Below are 25,283 nucleotides of genomic sequence, written 5' to 3'. Positions count from 1 at the left end.
CACTTGAGGTTATCACTCTTTTTTCAAGAGAGACCTGATGAGACTCATCATTTGATGGGGAAATAAACCACCAAATCTTCAAGTGATTTTTGTTTGTGTGTCTTGTATGCAGATAACACCTGTTACGAACCCCTTTGGCATTGCAGTCTAGGGGGGGATGGAAACGAGACCCGTAACATATCTGAGGGGGGCTGAGCTGGACCCAAGGAAAGAACTAATAAATATCCCCCAAAAAACCTACGCTAGTCTAGCCTGCTTCATGAACAGCTAGCTAACTAACCGATAAAATACAGTGGGTGGTCCTCCCAGTTCTAACTAGGGTACTTAGACAAAGTTTTCCTACAGGTAACGTATGGCCATGGGCAACTTGGCTTTGTTTCTCCTTTTCCCACCAACAAACAGTCATACACCACAACAATACATAATAACGGACAAATGTGACATGTAGGCGCAAAAACTAAAGAGAGATAGCTCCAGAGACAACTGGTTGGGTTTCTTTTAAACCAAGGGAAAGGGGATGTGATTGGGTAAGGGAAAAGGAGTAGGTGTGTCTTCAGATTGGCAACTGATTGGCGACTGATTGGCAACTGATGACTGCCACCTGTGACTAGGGCAGAAGGAGAGAAAACAAACAACAACTGCCCTTCTCAGATTAGAATCTAGAAAATGTACTAACATTCCAAGTGTTAGATTGATTGATTAATTTTATTTCAGTGTCATACACTAATTGGTGCCAAGCCCACATGTGCTTATAAGACACTATTTCTTGAAGTACGATGTGCACAAAACAAAATTACATTTTGCAATTAACACGCATACATAATGATCATGGCAAGTACAGCTACCATTTTGTAACATTATACAAACAATACATTTCTACTTCTCCCCAGGCTTTGAACATAAATTGAGCAATATCAAATACGCTCTGTGTAAAGGGGATTTTCAGGTGAACAAAATAGAACATCAGTTGCAGATATAGTCAATCAAAAATCAATCTGGTTTAATATAAATTTGCAGACAGGGAACACAGTATCTGCACAGGAGCAGAGAATAATGTCTTACTTGACCTTATATCCTAATTCCACAGCACCAGGAAGTCAAAACAAATTTGTCAGCTGCTAAAGAATCACTGTTTCACAGAATACAACAACAATCACTGCCCTTAGTCCTTGGACCTCCAGACCTCCTGGCGGCCCTATCAACAGATACGAGTTTAACAAACAGCATTGAATCTAGTGTCCATCAACCCGCACAACCAGAACACTGGAAATCACAGAAAGAGAAAACATATTGTGTTAATCACTCTAAAATGAATAAGAACTTTAATCATCTTAAATATTCTCCATTACAGTCCCCCGTTTTGGTCATTCGACATCTCCATCAAAAGTGACATGTCAATGGCCAATCAGTATCTCAATGCATTTTCAAGTTTAAGATTATTACAAAATTCACAGTGTGTAGACCCCCACAATCAACCTGCCGTTTCAAAAATAATTATTCAGATATGCTACAGTTCAGAACTCACAGACGTACAGTAGAAGCCATTGATGATGTCCAGGATATTGTGTTTCCCAACCAGACAAGCTTTAGCCTGAGCTGTCACCACCATCACCTGCTGTACATTCAGCCTCATCAGACTGTCCCAAGCACCAACAGCATGAGAGAAGTATGGGGTTATTTTCTGCTTCTGCATCCTTTCACCCTTTTGCATCCCGTGTAGCTCAGTTGGTAGAGCATGGCACTTGCAACGCCAGGGTTGTGGGTTCGATCCCCATGAGGGACCAGTATAAGAAAAAGTATGAAAATGGATGCACTCACTACTGTATTTTTTTCTGAATAAGAGTGTCTGCTAAATGACTAAAATGTAATTATTTAGATGCCAAACTCACCATCGGTATGTATGGCCAAAAGCTCTATGTTCATGTCATCTGACCAGGACTGGCTCCAGGCAAAAGTGACATATTGAGGGTGGGAACGATGTGGTGATTTCCACTTGGAGTGGAGAAATAACAACAAGTAGAGCACTGTCAGTGTAGCTAGCTAGCATGCTAACCTTATCTAGCTAGCTAACCTTATCTAGCTTATCTGTTGTTGTACACTGTATTCGAAAGATTAGCCAGAGATTTAGGCTATGGCTTGTTCTGAAGCTGGATTTGTCATAAGCATTGAGGGAAAACTTTGCCAGAGATGGATAGGGGAAACCAGCATCTTTGACTTTGCCATTTGTTGTTATCGTCAAAGTTTTGTCATGTTCCATAAATTGCAGGCACAAATCCGCAAAAGAAATAGAAAGAATAAGATGAAGCTCCTATAATATGGATAGCCTAACTATGTAACGGTTTTGGACGAGAGAGAAGTTTTTCTACATTGAAATGGACATAATGCAACCTTTAGTAGGCTGCTGGCAGGCTATTTTGGCTGAGCTACAGCAATGCCAAGTCAGCCCATACCAGTGTTGGGGAAGCTACTCTGAAAATATAGTTTACCAAGATACCGATTACTTCTACACTAAAGCTAAAGTTAGAAAAGTATTTCAGTATTTCACTAGTTCACTACATTCACTAGTTCACTACATCCAAACTACTAGATAATTACAATATCTAAATCTCAAGTGTCTTAGACTACAGCTTGCGAGAACAGATCATTCCAGAATCAGATGTTACCAGAATGTGTAACTTTGGCTATTAAATGCAAAAAGTGAGAATTAGGCACACAAAAAGTGTTTAAAGTGAGAATTAGGCAGGTATGATGCAGAAAAAGAATGTCAATTCTTGCCTACTTCACCATATTTTATTTTATTTGTGAGAAGTAAGAAAATGTGTGAGTAGTTCCAGTTCACTAGCTATGCCGTAGCCTCGTTACGGGAAGCCTGAGGAAGTTCCATGGCAGAAATCAGCTAAAGAGGGGTCAGAACCTGGTGTAAATCAGTGGAACCTCACAAAACGTTAAACCAATCAAATGCGTTGCTTGGATGGAGTTCCAAAGGTGCTAACCAGATTGATGCTGCAGGAGCAACAGGGAGGACTAAACATGTCAACAAAACAAGCACTGGTAACAAAACATTTTAGAACGTTTGCAGCACGCTGGTTTTCACAGCAATTCCCTGTTATTTCGAGATGAGCAGCTAAAGCTGCAACAAGAGGTGAGAAATGGTACACAATGCTGGCACTTCTCAATTTTAAAAATGTTGACGTTTTCGAAGTGATACTGTATTTGGCTGTAAAGGCTAGCATGAGGGACAAATAGCTAACCACAATGTTTGTTTTGAGAAGTTAGCTAATGTGAGGTTCTGTGTTATACACTATAGCCCGTTACCATATCATATGTGATGGAATACTATTTGCTGTTGGCTTGTGTGGATGTATGTGTTATGCAACATAGCTGACTTGAGACATTGTTAACAGTTTCAGGGCCATGGGCCTTTTTCATGATGGAAAAATACAGAATAACATGAAGACAGGAACTGTGCAATGAGATGGGGGGCACATTCAGAACGTAGTGTTGCGAGAACAAACTGTCTTTTGTTAGATAACAGGAGCCAGGTGCCTGATAACTGTATATTCTACACAACTACAACGACTGACCGCTGAAGCGCCCAGGGTGCTGGGACCAGCTCGGGCGCCAACAATCAACGATAGGCTGGGTGAGTTTAAACCACGCCCAGTCTCTACTCTGACAGGCCGGCTCGGAAGCAGGAACTACCTCTGTCAGAGTATATTATAATAATTTTGTCAGGAACAAATCAGTTCTCTGTTTGCCCTGCGAGGTGGGACAGAGAGCCCGTATATACGAAAATTGCATTTACCTTTTATTGCCTAGCTAATAAAAAATACATAGTATACAATCGGTGACTCAATGTCATGTTTATCCTGATACCAGATTCGAATTGATGCAACCCTAACACTAATCTTGTAATATACCTAGGTATAACTAACTAACTAGCTACCAGCTAGTTCAATTTCTCTCATGATTATGAAGCCAACAACATTTTTCAAAAAAAAAAGCATATTATTGACCTTAAAGTTTAGCTGTGTTAGCCCAGTCGCTAGCTTATCCAGGGTCAGTGATGCGAGCAATCATGTACTGTCTATAGGAACTGCAATAATTTTGCTAGCAAAAATGATAAATTGAATGAAATTAAATGAAATGAACCTCATAAAATGTTACCTGTAAAGCTTATCTCCTGTAGCCTAATTGCCATTTCCTTATTTTCATACTGTACCTAAATTAAAAGGCATGTACAAAATCTGGTATAATTGAGAACATATAGCTCAACATGTAAACAATGTGTGAGTTTAGCTATTCTCTGCTTCAGATGAAGATGCCGATAATAACAGTAATGTCATCATACTGGAGACCTATGGCTGCATTCGCGATGCACGCAATAAGCTGCAAAATGTATTCACATAGTTGATATACTGACAATCAAATAAAACTGGAGATCTTACCACTGGACAAAAAGGAAATATTAATTTGAGAATACAACACAGAAACACAGACACATTAGAGACAGAACCCCTCTTTATTGCAGGATTGTGATGATTAATCAACAGTGACACTAGATCATTTTGAATAATAGTTTAACAGTTAAAACAAGTTTAAACACTTCAATTCAAAGAATCAACACTTCATCACTTCAAAATGTAGAAATAAGATAACTCATAATATGAGTAGGATTAGATAGCTTAGTGTAAACAACAATAGACAATTGAGTAGTCACAAGTAGGCTATTATTACTAAAGCAGGGCCAACAATGCTCCACTGATCCCTGATCTACTGGGTGAGGAGACTTCCATTCCAGCCCAGCAATAACACACTTAATTATCAACTCAATATATTTGATCAGTTGAATCAGGTGTGTTACAGCTGAGCTGAAACAAAACCCTGCACACCTAAAAGGGTTGACCTGCTCCAATTGTAATTGGTTTATACATTGTGTTTGATGTTTAACAGTATTTTAGTATACTACATTTGCTAAGATAGGTAGGCCTACACATACAGTATAACCAATTTTTGTATTTATTTAACTAGGCAAGTCAGTTAAGAACACATTCTTATTTACAATGACAGCCTAGGAACAGTGGGTTAACTGCCTTGTTCAGAGGCAGGACAACAGATTTTTACCTTGTCAGCTCAGGGATTTGATGTAACAACCTTTTGGTTACTGGCCCAATGCTCTAACAACTAGGCTACCTGCCGGCATATAGCACATACCCCTAGTCTCTTAGATATTCATTGGGACCTCTCTCTTCATCTGCAAACAGGCTTTCACAGCTTTCCATATCTGAGAACAGAAAACAGGCTTAATTTGACTTAAGTTTGACAGCACTGAATATTATGTTCCTATTTTCTCTCAGTCTTCAAAGTTTACCTCTCTAGGGACTGGAACTGGAGAATCTTTTCAAAATGTCCTCCCACAAAATGACCTGCCCTATCCAGTAGCCTACATTCTCTCTTTACCGACAGCTTAAGCTGCAATTTCACCATGTTCCATGGCTGCTATCCACTAATGCATTTGGAGACTGTGTATTTAATTTAGAATGATTACATCAATATAGCTAGCTAATAGGAAGATAGCTAGCTGGTGGCATAGCTGATGCCATTTAATTAACTTACCTAAACATGGTGTAAAGTTAGCTGGCTAGCTATCTAGCAGCTCACTTGAGTTAACCTATAAAGTGGCCTACTGTAGCCAGCTAGATTGTTTTTTAACATTTAAAAAAATGTATTTACTTACTTGAATAGGTTCCCCCACTGCCTCTGTTTTTTGGGGTCCTTACACAAACTAAATAATGGGCAATCTTCAAGATATTTCGGTGATAGCAAAGCGCAGCCAGCAGCCTTGTGGACAGGACGACTGGAGTCAGAGCGGGTTGGCGTCGTTTTTTCGTCTAAATAAGGATGCATAAACAGAAAATGACCCCATAAAATATGGTGTTGGATCTTTAGTGTTATGGGGCTATTTTGCTTCCACTGGTCCTGGGGCCTTTGTTAAGGTCAACGGCATCATGAACGTTACCCAGTACCAGGACATTTTAACCAAAAACCTGATTGCCTCTGCCAGGAGGTTGAAACTTGACTGCAAATGGATCTTCCAGCAAGACAATAACCCCAAGCACACATCAAATTCTCCAGACATCAACCCCATTCAAAGCCTGTGGTTTTGGGCAGTCCTATAATATTGAGGATCTCAAAATATTCTGTATGTAGGAATGGTCTAAGATCCCTCCCAATGTGTTCTCCAATCTCATAAAACATTTTAGAAAACGTCTCAGCGTCGGTATCCTCGCAATGTGGAGGGTGCTGGAGTATTGATAACAGGGGATCCAAAAAGCTTTTTAAACAGTATGTGAGCTGTGTTGATACACACTGTATTAACACAGCTGCCTTCTCAGCTTTATCTTTCTTATTTTTTGACCAAAGCCATTCGCTCACCTGACTGTTCACATCCCATCCTCGTCACCAAGCTTAAAAGACCATTTTCAGGTGAACAAAAGAGAAATGCAGTTACGGATATAGTCAATCTTAAATCAATATGGTTTAATACAAGTTTGCAAACAGGGAGCACAGTATCCTGCACAGGAGCAGAGAATAATGTTTAACTTGGCCTTCACCCTTATATCCTAATTACACTGCACCAGGAAGTCAAACTAACTTTGTCAGCTGCTAAAGAATCAGTCTTTCACAAATTACAACAGTGTCCTTGGTCCTTGGACCTCCAGTCTTGTGTCAATCCCTATCAACAGATGTGAGTTTAACATATAGCATCGAGTCTAGTGAACATCAACCCACACAACCAGAACCCTGGAAATCATGTGTATTACAGATAGGGAAAAAACATAGTGTTAATCCCTCTAAAATGAATAACAACTTTATTAATCTTAAATATTAATTGCACCCTGTCCAAAAAATAAGTCAAGCTTTTGCTCGTCATATTATAATAGATAACGCCATAATGTCTTGTTTGCAAATAACACCCATCTCAGATGAGAATCTAGAAATATTACCAACATTTCAAGAGTAAGAAATTCATTACTATGAGTAAGACCATGTGTATCAAGAAAGACATTGAGCTAGACACTTAAACATGCTCTCACAAACAATAATCATTATTTTAATGTCATATAAATCCAGTTGCCAGTTTTAATATATTATTCCAATCATGTCTTCAGATCAAAGGAAACATTCACAACAGTCTCTTTTTGATCCTTCAGAGTACTGTATGCAGGTTGAGTAGCACACACAAACATATTTTGAGCCAAATAATTACACACAAAAGGACAAAAAAAGAAAGAGGAGATCATAATGAATTGATGTGGTAGCTAGTGATTGTCAGAAACATTTTGGGGAGGCTCTCATTCTCAAAGGTTTTTGGAATAGCATTGTTTCCTTCAGGTTGAATAGCCTTGTGTCATAATGCGCCCACCACCACGCCTAGTTCCTCCAGGGGGTTATATATTCCACAAAACCATTCCAGGTGCATCTCATGGAGGGGCAGCAGTGGAACAGTGAGATACTGGACAAACTTCACTCCCAGAACTCAATCATATGTGGACACATTATGGATTACTTGCAGCTGCCAGGTCAGAGTCAAATGAGCATATCAATTATTTAGATGTATCTCTATGGTATATCTATGGGGTTATGTCAGTTATGTCATGATGTGATTTTTGTTTGTGTTTTGAGACATTCGCTCAGGTAAAGCAGTAAACCCTGAGATAAGGCTTTAGGCTATTTTTTTTACAAGTTTCTTATGATATCTATGAATAAGAAATCGTATTTGTGTTAGCATATCAATCTATTTGAAAAATATTTTGTACTCACATGGTACACATGGTATGTAAATAACATATGCAACATGTGATCGATCTGGTTGGGAACTCTGTATTTGCTTGATATTGTTGAGTGGAGACAAAGAACAAGTCAGACTACTTAGTTTTAATAATGTGTTGCAATTACTTTTGTTAAGTTTGTATCTATTAACTGCATACACACAATCGTCCCTCCAGGCCAGATTCACAATCTTTTGACAGTCTGTTCATTTCTCTGACCTGGCCCTGGCCATTTTGATCCTTCAAACGGGCAGACTGGGTTACACACAAAACTTTGCTCCTGATTACATGGCCTGAGTTTCCTGTTGCTTACATGGTTTCAATCAAAGAATATACGGGTGACTAAGATGCTTCTTCCCACCCTGCCCTCACAACCCACCTGACTAGTACGCTTTTCCTTTGATCTTCAGTCTCTACTTTACAGGCAAAACTCAAATAATATGTTAATATGGGTGTCGGATCATCATGTACTCTGCGTTTATTTGTTCCAGAAAGCATCACAGAAAAATCTACACCTAGTGGGCAGATTTTGGCAGAGAGTAAACAGAGAAGCTCCTCTGACAATATCAACTCTCCACAGACAAGTGACAACACCTGCATACCCAAGGACTTCAGCTGCATATACAACAAAGGTAAAGCCAGGCCAACAAAAGCTGCATTATGAGGCTGATGAAAGCTACTGCTGGAGCCTTTTCATCAGTTAAACTGCTCTCGAGGTCTTCGTCCCAAATGGGACCTTTTTCCCTATAGAGTGCCATACTTTTGACTAGGGCCCATAGGGTCAAAGGTAGAGCAGTGTGGGGACTAGGATGCCATTTGGGACACATGTCAATAAAATGTATTTATTAAACCTTTTTTTACATCAGCCGATGTTACAAAGTGCTATACAGAAACCCAGCCTAAAATCCCAAACAGCAAACAATGCAGATGCAGAAGACACATACAATATCAACATGGTCTGGCTTTCTATCCTGAAGGTGAAAGAAATGTACACCTGTTTAGGCGAGGTACTGGCTAGTGGAGTAGAACACTTGGGAAAAAAAGGACAGCCGCACACTCTAGGAGCTCAGATGAAATCATTTAATAACCAAAGTTTCGACAGCCAAGCTGTCTTCATCAGGGTATATTGACAAACACTGCAGGTCACTTAAGCAATAAGGCCCATGGGGGTGTGGTATATGGCCAATATACCACGGTTAAGTGCTGTTCTTAGGCACAACGCAACGCCACAAACCCTCAAGGTGCCTTATTGCTGTTATAAACTGGTTACCAATGTAATTAGAACAGTAAAAATAAATGTTTTGTCATAGCCACGATATATGGTCTGCTGTACCATGGCTGTCAGCCAATCAGCATTCAGGGCTCGAACCACCCAGTTTATAGTAGTTTTATATAGTTTGAAAGGACAACTATATAAAAAGGACAACAACTGTAATCATGGCCGGCTGTGGCTTGATTATATTGGTTGATTATTTACAGATATACTGTAAATAGAACATATAAAAAACGTGAATGGATAACATACGATCATAGATACAATTTGGCTACATAGGCCTACAAACAGTATTTACAATGGATAGCAAATTAAATTTAAGGTCCAAACGGCCTCTCGTTTTAACAATAAATTGTCACGGTCATCCCTTCTCCTAGGGAGGGGTACGTGTTCAATGCTGATATAATGAAGGGCCAAAATAAAGTTGTTGCACCTAATTCTTGTAACGTCTGCTTCCAACTCATACTCTCAAACACGTAGATCCCCTGAACGCAGCTCACTTTCCAGCCCACTTTCCAGCTCACACTCTCAAACACATAGATCCCAATCACCTGAATTCTGATCACCTGTTCACACACCTGTATGTCAGTATCACACACTATTTAGTTCAGTTCTTTGCACCCCATCATTGTGAGGTATTGTTTGTTTTGTGACACACTTCTAGTCGAAGCGCTGGTTTTCCCAGTAATTTAATCCTCTCGTGTATGATAGTTTTTGCCTGCCTCACTAACGAAGCCTTTTGCCTGCCTCACTAACGAAGCCTTTTGCCTGCCTCACTAACGAAGCCTTTTGCCTATTCCCTGCCTGTACTTTAGCCTATCAGATTTCCTGTTATCTACCTATTGCCTTATCTCCCAGACTACATTACTAGCCTTTTCCCTGCCTGTACTGTTGCCTATCAGATTTCCTGTTATCTACCTATTGCCTGATCTCCCAGACTACATTACTAGCCTATTCCCTGCCTGTACTGTTGCCTATCAGATTTCCTGTTATCTACCTATTGCCTGATCTCCCAGACTACATTACTAGCCTTTTCCCTGCCTGTACTTTAGCCTATCAGATTTCCTGTTATCAACCTATTGCCTGATCTCCCGGACTACGTTACTAGCCTTTTCCCTGCCTGTACTGTTGCCTTTTTGGACCCCCTGTGTATGACCTTCTGTCTGCCCCTGGACCCAGCTACCTGCCTCCTCCTGTGGTCCTTTACAATAAACACCTGCTGCGCCCTACACTTAAAACCAGCTCTCGGTCTCCCATTGTGTTCATTACAATGGTGCTACAATGCTCAGAGATTCGTACTTTTAGTTCACGCTTCGTTTTGCCCTCATAATTTTTACCACAAGGACAAGTTATAAGATAAATAACTGCCTTAGTGGCGCACGTGATAACACCTTTGATTGGGATCTGTTTTCTGTTTGAGAATGTTTGGAGGATCTACATTTGTAAGTGCCATTGCATTGAGTGCAGCAATTACACTTGTAGTTTCCATCCGGTAGAGGCTCAAGGAGATGTTGTGTGGGGGGATTTTGTGGTGGTAAATCAGAGTTTACCAATTGATATCTGAGATTTCTGCCCCATGAAAATACGACTAAGGGAGGGTCTGAAAACACATTACCGATACAGTCATCAGTAATACTGTCTATCCTCCCTGGGAATTGTGTTCCTGTACACATGCAGGAGGGTCATCATTCACTGAGGCAGTTCAGATCAACCTGGACTCTGAAGTAGACAAAACATCGTAAACGTAAATCTATCTCCCTCAATTTAGTATGGTATATATTAATTTGTGATATGTTACAAATTACAATTTGTACAGTATGTTACGAATTTCCAATACGTATGATATGTTACAAATTCCAATTTGTTGTGGCTAACGTTAGCTAGGTGGCTAACATTGTCGAGGCTATGGTTTAGGGGTTAAGGGGGGGGGGGGGGGGAGACTAATGGTTTAGAAAGAAATACTAATAAGTAGTGCACATATTTATCAATCTGATAAAGTGCATTCGGAAAGTATTCAGACCCCTTGACTTCTTCGACATTTTGCTACAGTCTTATTCTAAAATGTATTAAATTGTTTTTCCCATCAAAACATCCCCACAGCATGATGCTGCCATCACCATGCTTGGCCATAGGTGCCAGTTTTCCTCCAGATGTGGAGCTTGGCATTCAGGCCAAAGAGTTCAGTCTTGGTTTTATCAGACCAGAGAATCTTGTTTATAAAGGAACCTTAGCCTTTTAGCAAACTCCAAGGGACCATGTGCCTTTTACTGAGGAATGGCTTCCGTCTGGCTACTCTACCATAAAGGCCTGATTGATGGAGTGCTGCAGAGATCGTTGTCCTTCTGGAAGGTTCTACCATCTCCACAGAGGAACTCTGGAGCTATGTCAGAGTGACCATTGGGTTCTTGGTCACCTCCCTGACCAAGGCCCTTCTCCCCCTGATTGCTCATTTTAGCCGAGTGACCAGCTCTAGGAAGAGTCTTGGTGGTTCCATACTTCTTCCATTTAAGAATGATGGAGGCCACTGTGTTGTTGGGGACCTTCAATGCTGCAGAAATGTTTTGGTAAAATTCCCCAGATCTGTTTTTTAACACATTATCATTATCATCATCATCATTATCACTTTCCGAATGCACTGAACAAAAATATAAATACAACATGCAACAATTTCAAAGATTTTACTGAGTTACAGTTTCATTTCTGGGATATTTCATTTCAGCTAATGGAACATGGGACCAACACTTTACATGTTGCTTTTACATGTTTGTTCAGTGTATATCAGACACATCATTGGGGTGTCAACTAAAATACATAATCCAGACAAGATTAAAGAATGGGACATGTAGAATATAGAGGAAAACCTGGTTCAGTCTCCTTTCCAACAGACACTGGTAGACAGATTCACTTTTCAGCAGGACAATAACCTAAAACACAATGCCAAATATACATTAAGTGTACAAAATATTAAGAACATCTGCTCTGTCCTTGACAGACTGACCAGGTGAATCCAGGTGAAAGCTATGATCCCTTATTGATATCTTGTTAAATCCACTTCAATCAGTGTAGATGAAGAGGAGGAGACATGTTAAAGAAGGATTTTTAAGTTCTGAAACAATTGGGACATGGATTGCGTATATGTGCCATTCAGAGGGTGAATGGGCAAGACAAAAGATTTAACTGCCTTTGAACGGAGTATGGTAGTCAGTGTCAGGTGCACTGGTTTGAGTGTATCAAGAACTGCAACGCTGCTGGGTTTGCATGCTCAACAGTTCTGTGTGCATCAAGGATGGTCTGCCACCAAAAGGACATCCAGCCAACTTGACACAACTGTGAGAAGCATTGGAGTCAACATGGGCCAGCATCAACACATTGTAGAGTCCATGCCCCGACAAAATGAGGCTGTTCTGAGGGCAAAAGAGGGTGCAACTCAGTATAAAGAATGTTTTGTATACTCAGTGTAAGTCAGTGCTTGCGTCTGCAGTTTGCATGAATTTGAGTGTTTAATAGAATACATGTTGACAGAATGGCTGTGAGACAGGTAGGGCCCTTCCCAGATAGGGCCCTTGCTTCTGGTACCACTGAAGGCCCCAGTGTTCAGTCCGGCAGCTTGAAGAAGATGTGTCACCATCCAGGCTCATGTCACAGCATACCTGATAGCCTGATAGCGAGATTAAAATAAATGCATTATGTACCTTTCACCACAAAAGCCATGTTAGCATTCACTGCACATGTTGCTGAACAATTCAACCCTTTTGGTAGTGTCATTGATATATGGAAATTCACATACAATATTCATAAGTTTTGACTAACACCTGTATTGTCTTGTGGGCCGCTTTAGCATTAGCTAGCCTAACATGAATCATATTACCAGAGCAAATAACTTTTTCTTTCAATACATGTGTTCTGGACCTTTTAAAAACTACTCGCGGGCCGCTAACTGTTAGATAACAAACAACCTTATCCAGTCATGTTACCTAGCTGACTAACAACCTGATACCGCGACCACCAGTATGCTTTTTAGATGGCACTGGAAAAAAGGAAAGGTGCTCTTGGATGTGCTCTCAGGCCTATAGGCTAAATCAATTGAAATCAATACCTTTTTATGGCGCTCCTAAATACTTTTTGGTGCTCTTAATTATTTAAAGATGAGCACTGACTACCAATTTAAAAAGTAAATTTAGAGCCCTGACTGTGTCCTTTTTATGTTTAGATCTACTCCCTGCTCTCAGTGGTGAGGACACAACCAAAAGTTTCTTCCAAGAGCTGGTGAACATTCTCCTCAGCTATGTCTGCAAGTCGTTCAGACGGAGCTCCAAAGTCCTGGACTTCCACCACCCTCACCAACTCAGAGAGGGCCTGGAGGGCTTCAGTCTGGAGCTCCCAGACCAGCCCGAGAACCTGGAACAACTCCTGGTCGACTGCAGGGACACCTTGAAGTATGGAGTCAAAACAGGTACCGTAAGAGCTGTTGACTGTTTTGCCAAACGTACTCCATTAGGGGTGTAACGGTTCACCAAGCCCAAGGTTCAGTACATATTGCAGTTTTGGGGTTAGGGTTCAGTTCAGGTACAGCGAGAAAATGAAATGCCAACAGTTAATGTAGTTCCTTTTTGTTTATTTAAGAAAATACAAAGTATTGGTACTCCTGATTCAAGATGATCATGAGTCATAATGCTTTATGACAGCACAGATGAAATTGTTTAAAATACAGATTTCTGTACTCTAACGCAACCCCTGGATATGATGGTTATTATATCAATATTTGAGCATTAAAGCTTTTCTACTGCCATTTCTTGCATAATTAATTTTACAGACACAAAAATATCCCACCTTGTTAAGTGCATTTTGTTTTGTCGACATTTGGAAAGTTTGCCAACAAATTAGCTAGCTGTTTACATCAGGCTGGTCATGAAATGCTTTATCCAACAGGTACTTTACTCGCATTAAAAGGATGGATGGAAACCGGGTTAATGTCAAGCCATTTTGAGGATGCTGGAATTATATTTTGTACGAACTTGCACATGCCTACAGGAGACTTTTGAAGTAGCCACATCAGATGAAAACATTGTGACTGGTTGTAAGCTATATGTAAGCTATATTTTGTCTCCAATGTTTATTGAAAACATACATACATTTGCACAATAACCACTTGTTGTCTCTCAAATACATTGTTACAGTTGGTGGTTAACTATCTAGCAAATTTTTTGCCATATTAGCATTAATGTGAAATCTGTCAAAACACAAGTTGAAACAAGTTGAAAATGAGCCACTTTACAATTCCCCACATGGCAGTTTCTTGTCATTCTTGCTAGTAATCTGGCGACCCAGAATCACAGCAACAGAATCACAACAACAGGCTGACTTCTCCCCTATGGAAGCGAACATAGTTTTCGTGACATTATCAGCCAACCCATCTCTATGGCCACATTATTATAGGACGACTTGGGAAAATAATGATCTGCAACAGATCACGCATATCAGTATCAGAAGTAAAAATACAGCCAGACTGGCCTGCTACTATACCTTTCTAGATCTTACACACTGTCGAGAGTAGACCCACAACTGATCTAAACGTAAAGAAACATTCATATCACAGGGCTTTTGCACGTTATTCAAATAAAAAATGTGCATGTTAGTGTAAAAGTGTATGTTAGAGTAACCGGGTGGTAGCCGGCTAGTGACAGTAACTAGGGGTACTGGGCGGAGGCAAGTGGTGACTATTTAATAGTCTGATGGCCTTGAGATGAAAGCTGTTTTTCAGTCTCTCGGTTCCAACTTTGATGCACTTTTACTGACCTCGCCTTCTGGAGGGTAATGTGGTGAACAGGCCGTGGCTCGGGTGACTGAGGTCCTTGATGATCTTCTTGGCCTTCCTGTGACACCATGTGCTGTAGATGTCCTGGAGGGCCATACTAGGTGGTGATATATTCCAATGGTGCATCTGTAAAAGTTTGTGAGGGTCTTAGGGGCCACAACAACTTTCTTCAGCCTCCTGAGGTTGAAGAGGCACTGTTGCGCCTTCTTCACCACACTGTCTGCGTGGGTGGACCATTTCAGTTTGTCAGTGTAGTGTACCCCAAGGAGCTTTTCACCTTCTCCACTGCGGTCCCGTCGATGTGGATGGGGGTGTGTTCCCTCAGCTTTCTCCTGAAGTCCATGATCAGCTCCTTTGTTTTGGTGACATTGAAGGAGATGTTATTTTCCTGGCACCACTCCACCAGGGCCCTCACCTCATCCCTGTAGTCTGTCTCAATGTCGTTGGTAATCGGGCTACCACTGTTCTTTCATGCGCATTGATGCACTTGGCCTCTCCTCAGCTATTCCTATTTGTTCTTGTGGATTCATATTGAACATTGATGCAGATTTGAATGCTTTTATGTGTGCTATGATTGCTAGTTAGCCTATTGCAGATCTGGACAAATGATCCACCATTATTGTCACTCTGAGGGGAGAGATGAGACGGCAGGGTTGACATTTAGGCTGTATATTGACCTGTGGTATAGTTTACCAATAAGGCCCGAGGGGGTGTGGTATATGGCCAATATACCACGGCTAAGGGTTGTTCATAAGCACAACGCAACGTGATACAGTATATTCGCCATAAACCCCAGAGGTGCCTTAATGCTATTATAAACTGGTTACCAACATAATTAGAACAGTAAAAAGTAATTTGTCATACCCGTGGTATATCAGTTTTCAGGGCTCAAACCACCCAGTTTATAAGGAAAGTTAGTGCACGGAAAAGCGAATTGTAAAAGGGATGTAACAAAACACCTTGATATTGTCACGGGAAACTAGATGAGTGAGGAAGAATCAGGTGCAGAGAGCATATAGTTCCACAGGAAGAAGTGCACTTTAATATCGCACCGAAAACAATGCCCACAACACAGGGCGCGGAAAATGTGGACCAACCCAAACACACAGTGTACCAGGTCCGGAGCACGAACACCAAACTCATACACACGTAACATAAGAGTAATCCCGCACAAAACAAGGGCGGGTAGCCTAGCTATAAATAAGGAAGCCCATCAAGCAAACACAAAAAACACAGGTGCAACTAATAAGACAAAACAAACAGAAAACGAAAAAGGGATCGGTGGCGGCTAGTAGGCCGGTGACGACGACGCTGAGCACCGCCCGAACAGGCAGCCAACTTCGGCGGAAGTCGTGACAGATATAGGTGAGGTGCATGCAAGCAGATGAGGAAATATGGATAGAATGGAAGACATTCTATAGTAAAACCTGCCAAAGAGTGAATGTAAACCAGGGGGAAAAAACTCACTACCCTCCTCTGTGTCCAATAAAAAAAATCACACAACCCTTCCCAAAGCAGCAAAAAAACTAATAGACAACTCTCCCCTATTGCAGAGCGGAGACGAAGCTGTTTTTTCGTTTTGTGGGTGATGTAGGCCAACCTGGACTCAGGAGTAGATGTAACATATTACATTTAAATCTGGGACATTCCAATTAGTATGATATGTTAAGTTTTGCATGGTATGTATTAATTTGTGGATGTCCATCATCCATTTTGTATGATATGTTGCGAATTACAATTTGTATATGTTACAAATTTCAATTCGTACAATAAGTTACGAACTGAGTACAATATATCACAAATTTGAAAAACGTATGGTATTTTATGAATTCCAATTTGTTGTGGCTAAGGTTAACTAGGTCACTAATGCTAACATTAGTCAGGTGGATAATGTTAGCTAGGCTAGGGTTAGGGCAGGGTTTTCCAAACCCCAAGGGGTGCACGTTTTAATAATGTTAAGACACCCCTTGGGGTCCCGAGGACCGAGTTTGGGAAACACTGGGTTAGGGGTTAAGGTTAGTGTTACGTCTGTGTTGGCATTAATGTGTCAACATGTTTGAGGTGTTGACAGCTACATGGGCTATTCTCGTTGATCAGTGTCGACATATTCTCTCTGTCCATTGCTGTTGTAATCTACTGGGAAGTCAAAATGTTCTTAAACGATGATGTAGAATCCTCCTTGTTTATCGACCCAACCACTCGCCATCATACAGATCTAGTTCTTGGCTGCAAAAGGACTTTATGAAATTTGCCAATTAAGATTTGAATTTTTACTACAAAATGTGCATAGGCTCCAGTTGTTTTAACAGAATAGCCTGAAATGTTGTTTTTTTTCAGCTCAGATTTACTCTAAGCTTATACTGTAGGCTTAGTGTTTTTTTGTGTGTTTTTTTTTTATGTATTCATTCGGGAACTGAAGTCCCAGTACCGAACGGTCAAGTAAAAATATGTGTACAGTTACCCCCCATACTCCATGTACCAGTATGTCATTGGTTCTGGCCATGGGAATGGCTGACATTATAGATATCCTAGACATTATAGATTAGTAGAATGTTCCAGAATGTCCTCATCTGTCCCCAGGTCACCCACGCTTCTTCAATCAGCTGTCATCAGGGCTGGATGTCATCGGTCTGGCCGGGGAATGGCTGACGTCTACCGCCAACACAAACATGTAACATTTACATTCTTTTTTATTTAACCCTTATTTTACCAGGTAAGATGACTGAGAACATATTCTCATTTACAGCAACAACCTGGGGAATAGTTACAGGGGAGAGGAGGAGGAATGAATGAGCCAATTGGAAGCAACCAAAAAAAATCATCATTAAGCTTTAATTATTTGAATCAGCTGTGTAGTGCTAGGGCAAAAAACAAAACATGCACCCAGGGGGGAAATGTTTTTTTTTAAAGTACATTCCCTCTGGGTGCATGTTTGGGGGGGCAGGACCGAGTTTGGGAAACGCTGTTTTAAATCATAATGAATAAAATAATATGGACAAGGTGAATCTGATCCTATATCAGCATTCACTATACGCTTGATACATACAGCCCCAGGTTACACTACATTCTTAGAAAAAAGGGCTCCAAAAGGGTTCTTTGGCTCTCCCCATAGGAGAACCCTTTTTGGTTCCAGGTAGAACTCTATGTTAAAGGTTCTACATGGAACTCAAAAGGGTTCTACCTAGAACCAAAATGTTTTTTCGAAGGGTTCTCCTATGGGGACAGCCAAATAACCCTTTTAGGTCCAAGGTAGCACCTTTTTTTCAAAGATTGTATGGCCCATGGTGGGATCTGTCCTCTGGTAAATGTCATTCTGCAATATGAGTTAAAGTGTAAAAACTTTTTTCTAGGTTTACATATGAAGTGTCCCCAGTGTTCATTCTGATGGAGGAGATTCTACTGAAGAAGATGCAGGAGATTGTGGGTTGGTCAGAGGAAGAGGGGGATGGAGTTTTCTGTCCAGGTACAGTGTTAGCTACATTCTGAACTTGCTATCGATACAAACAATGTAGCCAATGACAAACTTACACTTTGTTACATTTATCCTTGTTACTTTCACTGAATTGGTTCATTGTGTCCTCTTAATTTTGGATACATTGTTTAGTTGTTATGAAGTTCAATGAAATTATAAACTTAAGACAATCTTTCAGATATCCACCTATAATACAGTACTCTCTATGACTCTCTGTAGGTTACACAGACCTTTGGCCCGATCCTATTCTAACCACCTCTCGCCGGCTTTGTATTTATGCTACCTGATGAAATTGCTGTATAACATGATCATGTTGCCATCTAATGCACATTCAAATGTCACAAATTAACACTGCAGAGCTTTCCCTGTCCTCTGCCGTGCCTTAATTGTATTACTGTTGATGATATCTGGAAATGTGCATGTACACCCTTGCCCATTTACTGTTGCTAGCCACAATTCTGACTTGTGCTCTGATATATGTTTCACTGATTTCAGCTCTCGTAAAAGCCTGGGATTTCTGCACGTTAACACTAGAAGCTTCTGATTTGTAATAGACGCTAGCTAAAAATATTTAATGAGCAAGCCTTCCTTCATGACCTGGCCTCTGTAAATTGGTACAGAATCTGCTTTATTCCCTCTGTTCAAAGAAGCTTGGACCTTCTTTTTTGATATCTTCAGTTATATTGTTAACAAACCCTCCCCCATAAAGAAAATGAGAATTAGATACAGGTTCAGCCCCTTGCAGAGTTACTCCACCTCAAGAATTGCATTTGGCGAAAGGCTCAGCACACACATACTCAGGCTGACTGGCTCTCGTTCAGGCAAATGAGAAATAAGTACACTCAGGCTATCCGGAAGGCCAATGTTAGTTACTTTAAGGAGCAGTTCTGGAAAACGATTAAAGACCTGGAGAATAAACCCTCCTCCTCACAGCTGCCCATGTCCCTTAAAGTTGATGATGTGGTTGTTACTGACAAGAAGCACATGGCTGAGCTCTTTAATCACAACTTCATTAAGGCCGGATTCGTATTTGACTCAGCCATGCCTCCTTGCCCGTCCAACATTTCCTCATCTCCCACTAATACAGCTAGCCCCGATGCTCCTCCCTCTTTTTCCCCTGCCCCGCTACAATGTTTCTCCCTGCAGGCGGTCATTGAGTCCGAGGTGCTAAATGAGCTCCTTAAACTTCACCCCAAAAAAACATCTGGGTCAGATGGTTTAGACCCTTTCTTCTTTAATATTGCTGCCCCGTATAATCGCCACGCCTATCTCTGACCTTTTTAACCTGTCTCTCCTCTCTGGGGAGGTTCCCATTGCTTGGAAAGCAGCCAAGGTTAGTCCTCTATTTATATGCAGATTATACAATCTTATACTGGCCCCTCAGATATTGTGTTAAACGCTCTACAACAAAGCTTTCTTAGTGTCCAACAAGCTTTCTCTGCCCTTAGCCTTGTGGTTTGGTAAGAAGAATGCCAATCTCACCACAGGTGTGACTACTACCTCTGGGGGTTTAAAGCTTGAGGTAGTCACCTCATACAAGTACTTGGGAGTATGGCTAGACAGTACACTGTCCTTCTCTCAGCACATTAAATTAAATTCAATCTAGACTTGATTTCCTCTATCGTAATCGCTCCTCTTTCACCCCAGCTGCCAAACTAACCCTGATTCAGATGATCATCCTACCCATGCTAGATTATGGAGACGTAATTTATAGATCGGCAAGTAAGGGTGCTCTCGAGCGGCAAGATGTACTTTACCATTTGGCCATCAGATTTGCCACCAATGCTCCTTATAGGACACATCACTGCACTCTATACTCTTCTGTAAACTGGTCATCTCTGTATAACAGTCGCAAGACCCACTGGTTGTTGATTATTTATAAAACCCTCTTAGGCCTCACTCCCCCCTATCTGAGATATCTACTGCAGCCCTCACCCTCCATTCACATCCGACCGTGATTGGGAGTCCCATAGGGCAGTGCACAATTGGCCCAGCGTCGTCCGTGTTAGGGGAGGGTTTGGCCGGCCGGGATGTCCTTGTCCAAAAAATAGGCACGCTGGGCTTTTGGTTTCTCTCCCTCTAAAAACAGAAATAAATATGTTGGCCTTTATAAATATTATTTTGGCCTTTATTCAGATTACAATCACTATAAATTCTCTAGTACAGACAGTATTGAAGACTATCAAATGCTTCTCAAAGATGCCCTCTGGTGGTCAAACTAGCACTAACTAGCATTAATGGCAACAAGAGCTGACGATGAAAAAACGGGCCATAGAATTCTGCGGCAGCCCGCAAGGTGTGCAGCAGTATGGCGCAACTTTTACAGGAAGAACTACTGTACAACACCCGTTCTGCCAGTCACATTCTGTTAAAGGTACTGACAGTTGTGGCTGCTTTGTGTGATGTATTGTTGTCTCTACCTTCTTGCTCTTTGTGCTGTTGTCTGTGCCCAAGAATGTTTGTACCCTGTTTTGTGCTGCTACCATGTTGTGTTGCTACCATGCTGTGTTGTCATGTGTTGCTGCCATGTTGTCGTCTTAGGTCACTTTTTATGTTGTGTTGTCTCTCTTGTCGTGATGTGTGTTTTGCCCTATATTTTTATTTAATTTATTTATATTTTTAATCCCAGCTCCCATCCCCACAGGAGGCCTTTTGCCTTTTGGTAGACTGTCATTGTAAATAACAATTTGTTCTTAACTGACTTGCCTAGTTAAATAAAGGTAATAAAAAAATAAAATAAAATGTATATATTTCCTTAGGTGGGACCATGTCCAATCTGTACAGTGTACTACTGGCCAGATACCACTTCTTCCCTGAAGTGAAGACCAAAGGGATGACTGCTCTGCCCAGGCTAATCCTCTTCACATCAGCACATGTATGTGTATTCACGTTGGGTCATGCTTATTCATATTATCTATAAACATGTACTGACATATACTTTTTCCCTATTCTAGAGTCATTATTCAGTCAAGAAATCTGCAGCAGTCCTTGGGATAGGAAGTGAAAATGTTGTGGTGGTGAAATGTAATGACTGGTAAGCAATGAGGGGAGTGTGATTTGCATTTGTTGATCGTGAACATTGACAATATCATCAGAGCTAAATGAGTGATGTCCTTTTTTTACTATTCAAGGGGGAAAATGATCCCTGCAGAATTGGAGTCAAGTATCCTTACTGCCAAAGATCAGGTAATGGATGAATGAGTCTTCTCTTGCCAAACTGAGGGATACAGGGCTGTGAATTGAATACAATGAAAGCATATATTTTCAGCCAGGGATGGATTTAGTCAAATTAGGATGAAACAGACACCCCCAACAGAATACGCTCAAATCAGAATTTCTGTTTACCAGTCAACAACATTGTCTGGTGCATAAAAGGAGCTACCAGAGCTCCAGTGTGTTGGCAGGGACTATTTCACAGGAACAGGTCAAAACACTCATCATGATTCTTGTCATCTCTCTCTCTCTCTCTTCAGGGTTGTGTCCCATTCTACGTCAATGCCACAGCAGGCACCACTGTGTACGGAGCCTTTGATCCTCTCAATGCCATCGCAGACATCTGTGAGAGCCATGGACTCTGGCTGCATGTTGATGTATTTACCTTATAGCATCCATCATGGCTTACCGGACACACATTTAGCCTTATTTCTGATATATTTTAATTGGGCATGCTTTAGTCCAGTACTAAGCATAATTTGTGTCTGGGAAACCGTCCCCATGAGAATGTGTTATATATAAAGATAATATTGTATTTAGAGTAAAATTCTCTTTGTTTCTTAACAGGCAGCCTGGGGCGGAGGACTGTTGATGTCCAAGCGGCACCGCGTGAAACTACAAGGGATTGAACGGTAGGTACGGTAACCAGAGAGAACAGAGATTTAAGGACACCCAACATTTACAACTCTCCAAAAAGATAATAGATTTCTGAATTTCACTCTACCATACAGCCAGGATCAATTACATTTTGGGGGTTTTGTTTCCATTCACAATTGAAATGGAATTGACCCTCAACAGTTCTGCCTTGATTGGATCTTACATGCAGGTCTATTTGAATTATGTTTATTACAGAGCCTGGTCTGTGACTTGGAACCCTCATAAAATGATGGGTGCTCCGCTGCAATGCTCAGCCATACTGGTGAAGAAAAGGGTGTGTAGTCTAACGCTATGAATATCAAAAAATCAAGACTACCAAAACATTCCACCCTGAATTACAATTTGCACGCATTCAGAAATACACATACATAATGTAGTCAGTGGTTTCTCACTCACAGGGCCTCTTGAAAGACTGCAATCAGATGTGTGCTGAATACCTTTTCCAAACTGACAAGCACTACGACACCTCTTATGACACCGGCGACAAGACCATTCAGTGTGGCAGGCATGTTGATGTCTTCAAGCTCTGGCTCATGTGGAAGGCCAAGGTATGTAACACACACATATGGATTTTTTAAAATGTAATTTATCAACTGGTCAATGAAACACATCTCTTCTTAGGGTTCAGAAGGCTTCGAATCACAGGTCAATAAATGTTTGGAAAATGCTGAGCACTTGTTTGACAAACTCAAACAAAGACCAGACTTTGAACTCGTCTTCAAAAGCAAAGTAAGTCTGTTTTTTAAAGTCCCTTGTAGTTATTGAATAATTCCTCAGTGAGATGCATCGTTGTAAGCCTTTTATCTGTGATACATCCCCATGCAGCCTGAACACAGCAACGTGTGCTTCTGGTACATCCCACCAAGTCTGAGGAACATGTCACCAGGTCCTGAGAGGAACAGGAGACTCCATGAGGTAATGCTACACCTTGGATCTCTAATGTTAGTGATATATTAGATGCGTCTTAATTCAACCTTTGTGGTTCTTTATCCATTAGATACTGTATATGTAATCCTTCATTACTAGCAGCAGCACATTGACTTCTGTTCATACTCTATAAAGCTAAATCACTGTTTGGTTTCTAAGGTGGCACCAAAGATCAAAGCCAAGATGATGGAGCAGGGGATGGCCATGATTGGCTATCAGCCGCTCGGAGACAAAGTGAACTTCTTCCGATGTGTCTTCTCCAACCCGGCCACACAGACAGAGGATGTGGACTACCTGTTGGAGGAGATCGCTTCTCTTGGTCATGACATCTGCATAAGGGCTGAAACCGATTTGTGAATCAGGTTTGAGACCACTTTATGAATCAGATTGTGGCTCAGATGAACTGTAAATCATGCATTTAGAGGGAAATGGGTAAAAACAATCAGAAAACTAAATATATCTCTAAATGTTTTGTTGTGTAATTACAGTCCTTCTTATGTAAAAATATATACAAATATGATTTTTGTATTCCAGAGTATCAGGGAATTGTTAGAATGTAGCCAGTTCATTTCTACATTCATTTTATTTGTGTACAACAATATTGTAGCCTATAGAGTGCATTCGGAAAGTATTCAGACCCCTTGACTTTTTTCACATTTTGTTACGTTACAGCCTTATTCTAAAACTGATTAAATAATTGTTTTCCACATCAATCAATACACAATATCCCATAATGACAAAGGAAAAACTGTTTGTTAGAAATGTTTGTAAATTTATAAGAATAAACAAACAGAAATACCTTCTTTACATAAGTATTCAGACCTTTCGCTATGAGACTCGAAACTGAGCTCAGGTGAATACTGTTTTCATTGATCATGCTTGAGATGTCTCTACAACTTTATTGGAGTCCACCTGTGGTAAATTCAATTGATTGGAGATGATTTGGAAAGGCACACACCTGTGTCTATATATAAGGTCCCACAGTTGACAGTACATGTCAGCCAAAAACCAAGCCATGAGGTTGAAGGAATTGTCCGTAGAGCTCCGAAACAGGATTGTGTTGTAGCACAGCTCTGGGGAAGGGTACCAAAACATTTCTGCAGCATTGAAAGTCCCCAAGAACACAGTGACCTCCATCATTCTTAAATGGAAGAAGTTTGGAACCCTCAATACTTTTCAAAGAGCTGGCCACCAGGCCAAACTGAGCAATCAGGGGAGAAGGGCCTTGGTCAAGAAGGTGACCAAGAACACAATGGTCACTCAAACAGAGCTCCAGAGTTCCTCTGTGGAGAAGGGAGAACGTTCCAGAAGCACAATCATCTCTGCAGCACTCCACCAATTAGGCCTTTATGGTAGAGTGGTCAGACGGAAGGAGATGAAAGATGAAAGGAGCAAAGTACAGAGCGATGCTTGATGAAAACCTGCTCCAGAGCGCTCCGGACCTCAGTCTGGGGTGAAGGTTCACCTTCCAACAGGACAAGAACCCTAAGCACACAGCCAAGACAAAGCAGGAGTGGCTTCGGGCTTGAACCGGACTTGAACCCACTCGAACATCTCTGGAGAGACCTAAAAACAGGTGTTTCAAGCTTGTAGCTTCATACCTAAGAAGACTCGAGGTTGTAATCCCTGCCAAAGGTGCTTCAACAAAGTACTGATTAAAGGGTCTGAATACTTATGTAAATGTGATAGCTCCATTTTTATTTTTAATACATTTGCTAAAATGTCTACAACCTGTTTTTGCTTTGCCATTATGGGGTATTGTGTGTAGATTGATGTGGAATCAAAACAATTGAATCCATTTTAGAATCAGGCTGTAATGTAACAAAATGTGGAAAAGGTCAAGGGGTCTGAATACTTTCTGAATACACTTTATATCTTAATTTTTTATATATAATTTCTCAAGTTTGATATTTTCAAACATTTCAAAATATTAATGTTAAGTAGGCAACAGTTGACGCTGTAATTTAGTAATTGTATCAACTGAAGGGTTATTAAAGTGTTTAATCATATTGCCGTCATTGTGTGTTGCCTAAAATTCAGAGTAAAATTTCACTAAAAAGTCCATCACTACCATCTGTAGGTAAAAAGGAAGAC

At 40.8% G+C, this 25,283-nt stretch overlaps 1 protein-coding gene across 1 annotated transcript; it reads left to right on the top strand.

Moving 5' to 3' along the window:
• Positions 1-7,561: 7,561 nt before the first annotated feature.
• Positions 7,562-25,198, top strand: LOC110530341 (glutamate decarboxylase 1). The gene is made up of 15 exons (XM_021613315.3): positions 7,562-7,583; positions 8,324-8,464; positions 13,316-13,558; positions 17,501-17,591; positions 18,271-18,383; positions 21,152-21,267; positions 21,347-21,426; positions 21,524-21,578; positions 21,866-21,982; positions 22,173-22,237; positions 22,458-22,536; positions 22,661-22,810; positions 22,884-22,991; positions 23,088-23,177; positions 23,349-25,198. The coding sequence occupies exons 1-15, from the start codon at positions 7,562-7,564 to the stop codon at positions 23,544-23,546; spliced, it is 1,668 nt and encodes a 555-aa protein (XP_021468990.3). The 3' UTR covers positions 23,547-25,198.
• The last annotated feature ends 85 nt before the right edge of the window (positions 25,199-25,283 follow it).

This window comes from Oncorhynchus mykiss, chromosome 8, assembly GCF_057628025.1.
Source record: "Oncorhynchus mykiss isolate SJ-2025 chromosome 8, ASM5762802v1, whole genome shotgun sequence".
In the NCBI taxonomy this organism is placed as follows: domain Eukaryota; kingdom Metazoa; phylum Chordata; class Actinopteri; order Salmoniformes; family Salmonidae; genus Oncorhynchus; species Oncorhynchus mykiss.
The sequence above is the reverse complement of the archived record's forward strand: the minus strand, read 5'-3'. Positions and strand labels throughout refer to the sequence as shown.

Bases quoted from the DNA above. Each gene is read 5' to 3' on its own strand.
- LOC110530341 (XM_021613315.3), top strand. From the start codon at position 7,562: ATGGATTACTTGCAGCTGCCAG. The intron at 13,559-17,500 runs GTACCGTAAGAG...ATCTGTCCCCAG, and splicing joins GAAGTATGGAGTCAAAACAG to GTCACCCACGCTTCTTCAAT. The intron at 21,427-21,523 runs GTAAGCAATGAG...TTACTATTCAAG, and splicing joins GTGGTGAAATGTAATGACTG to GGGGAAAATGATCCCTGCAG.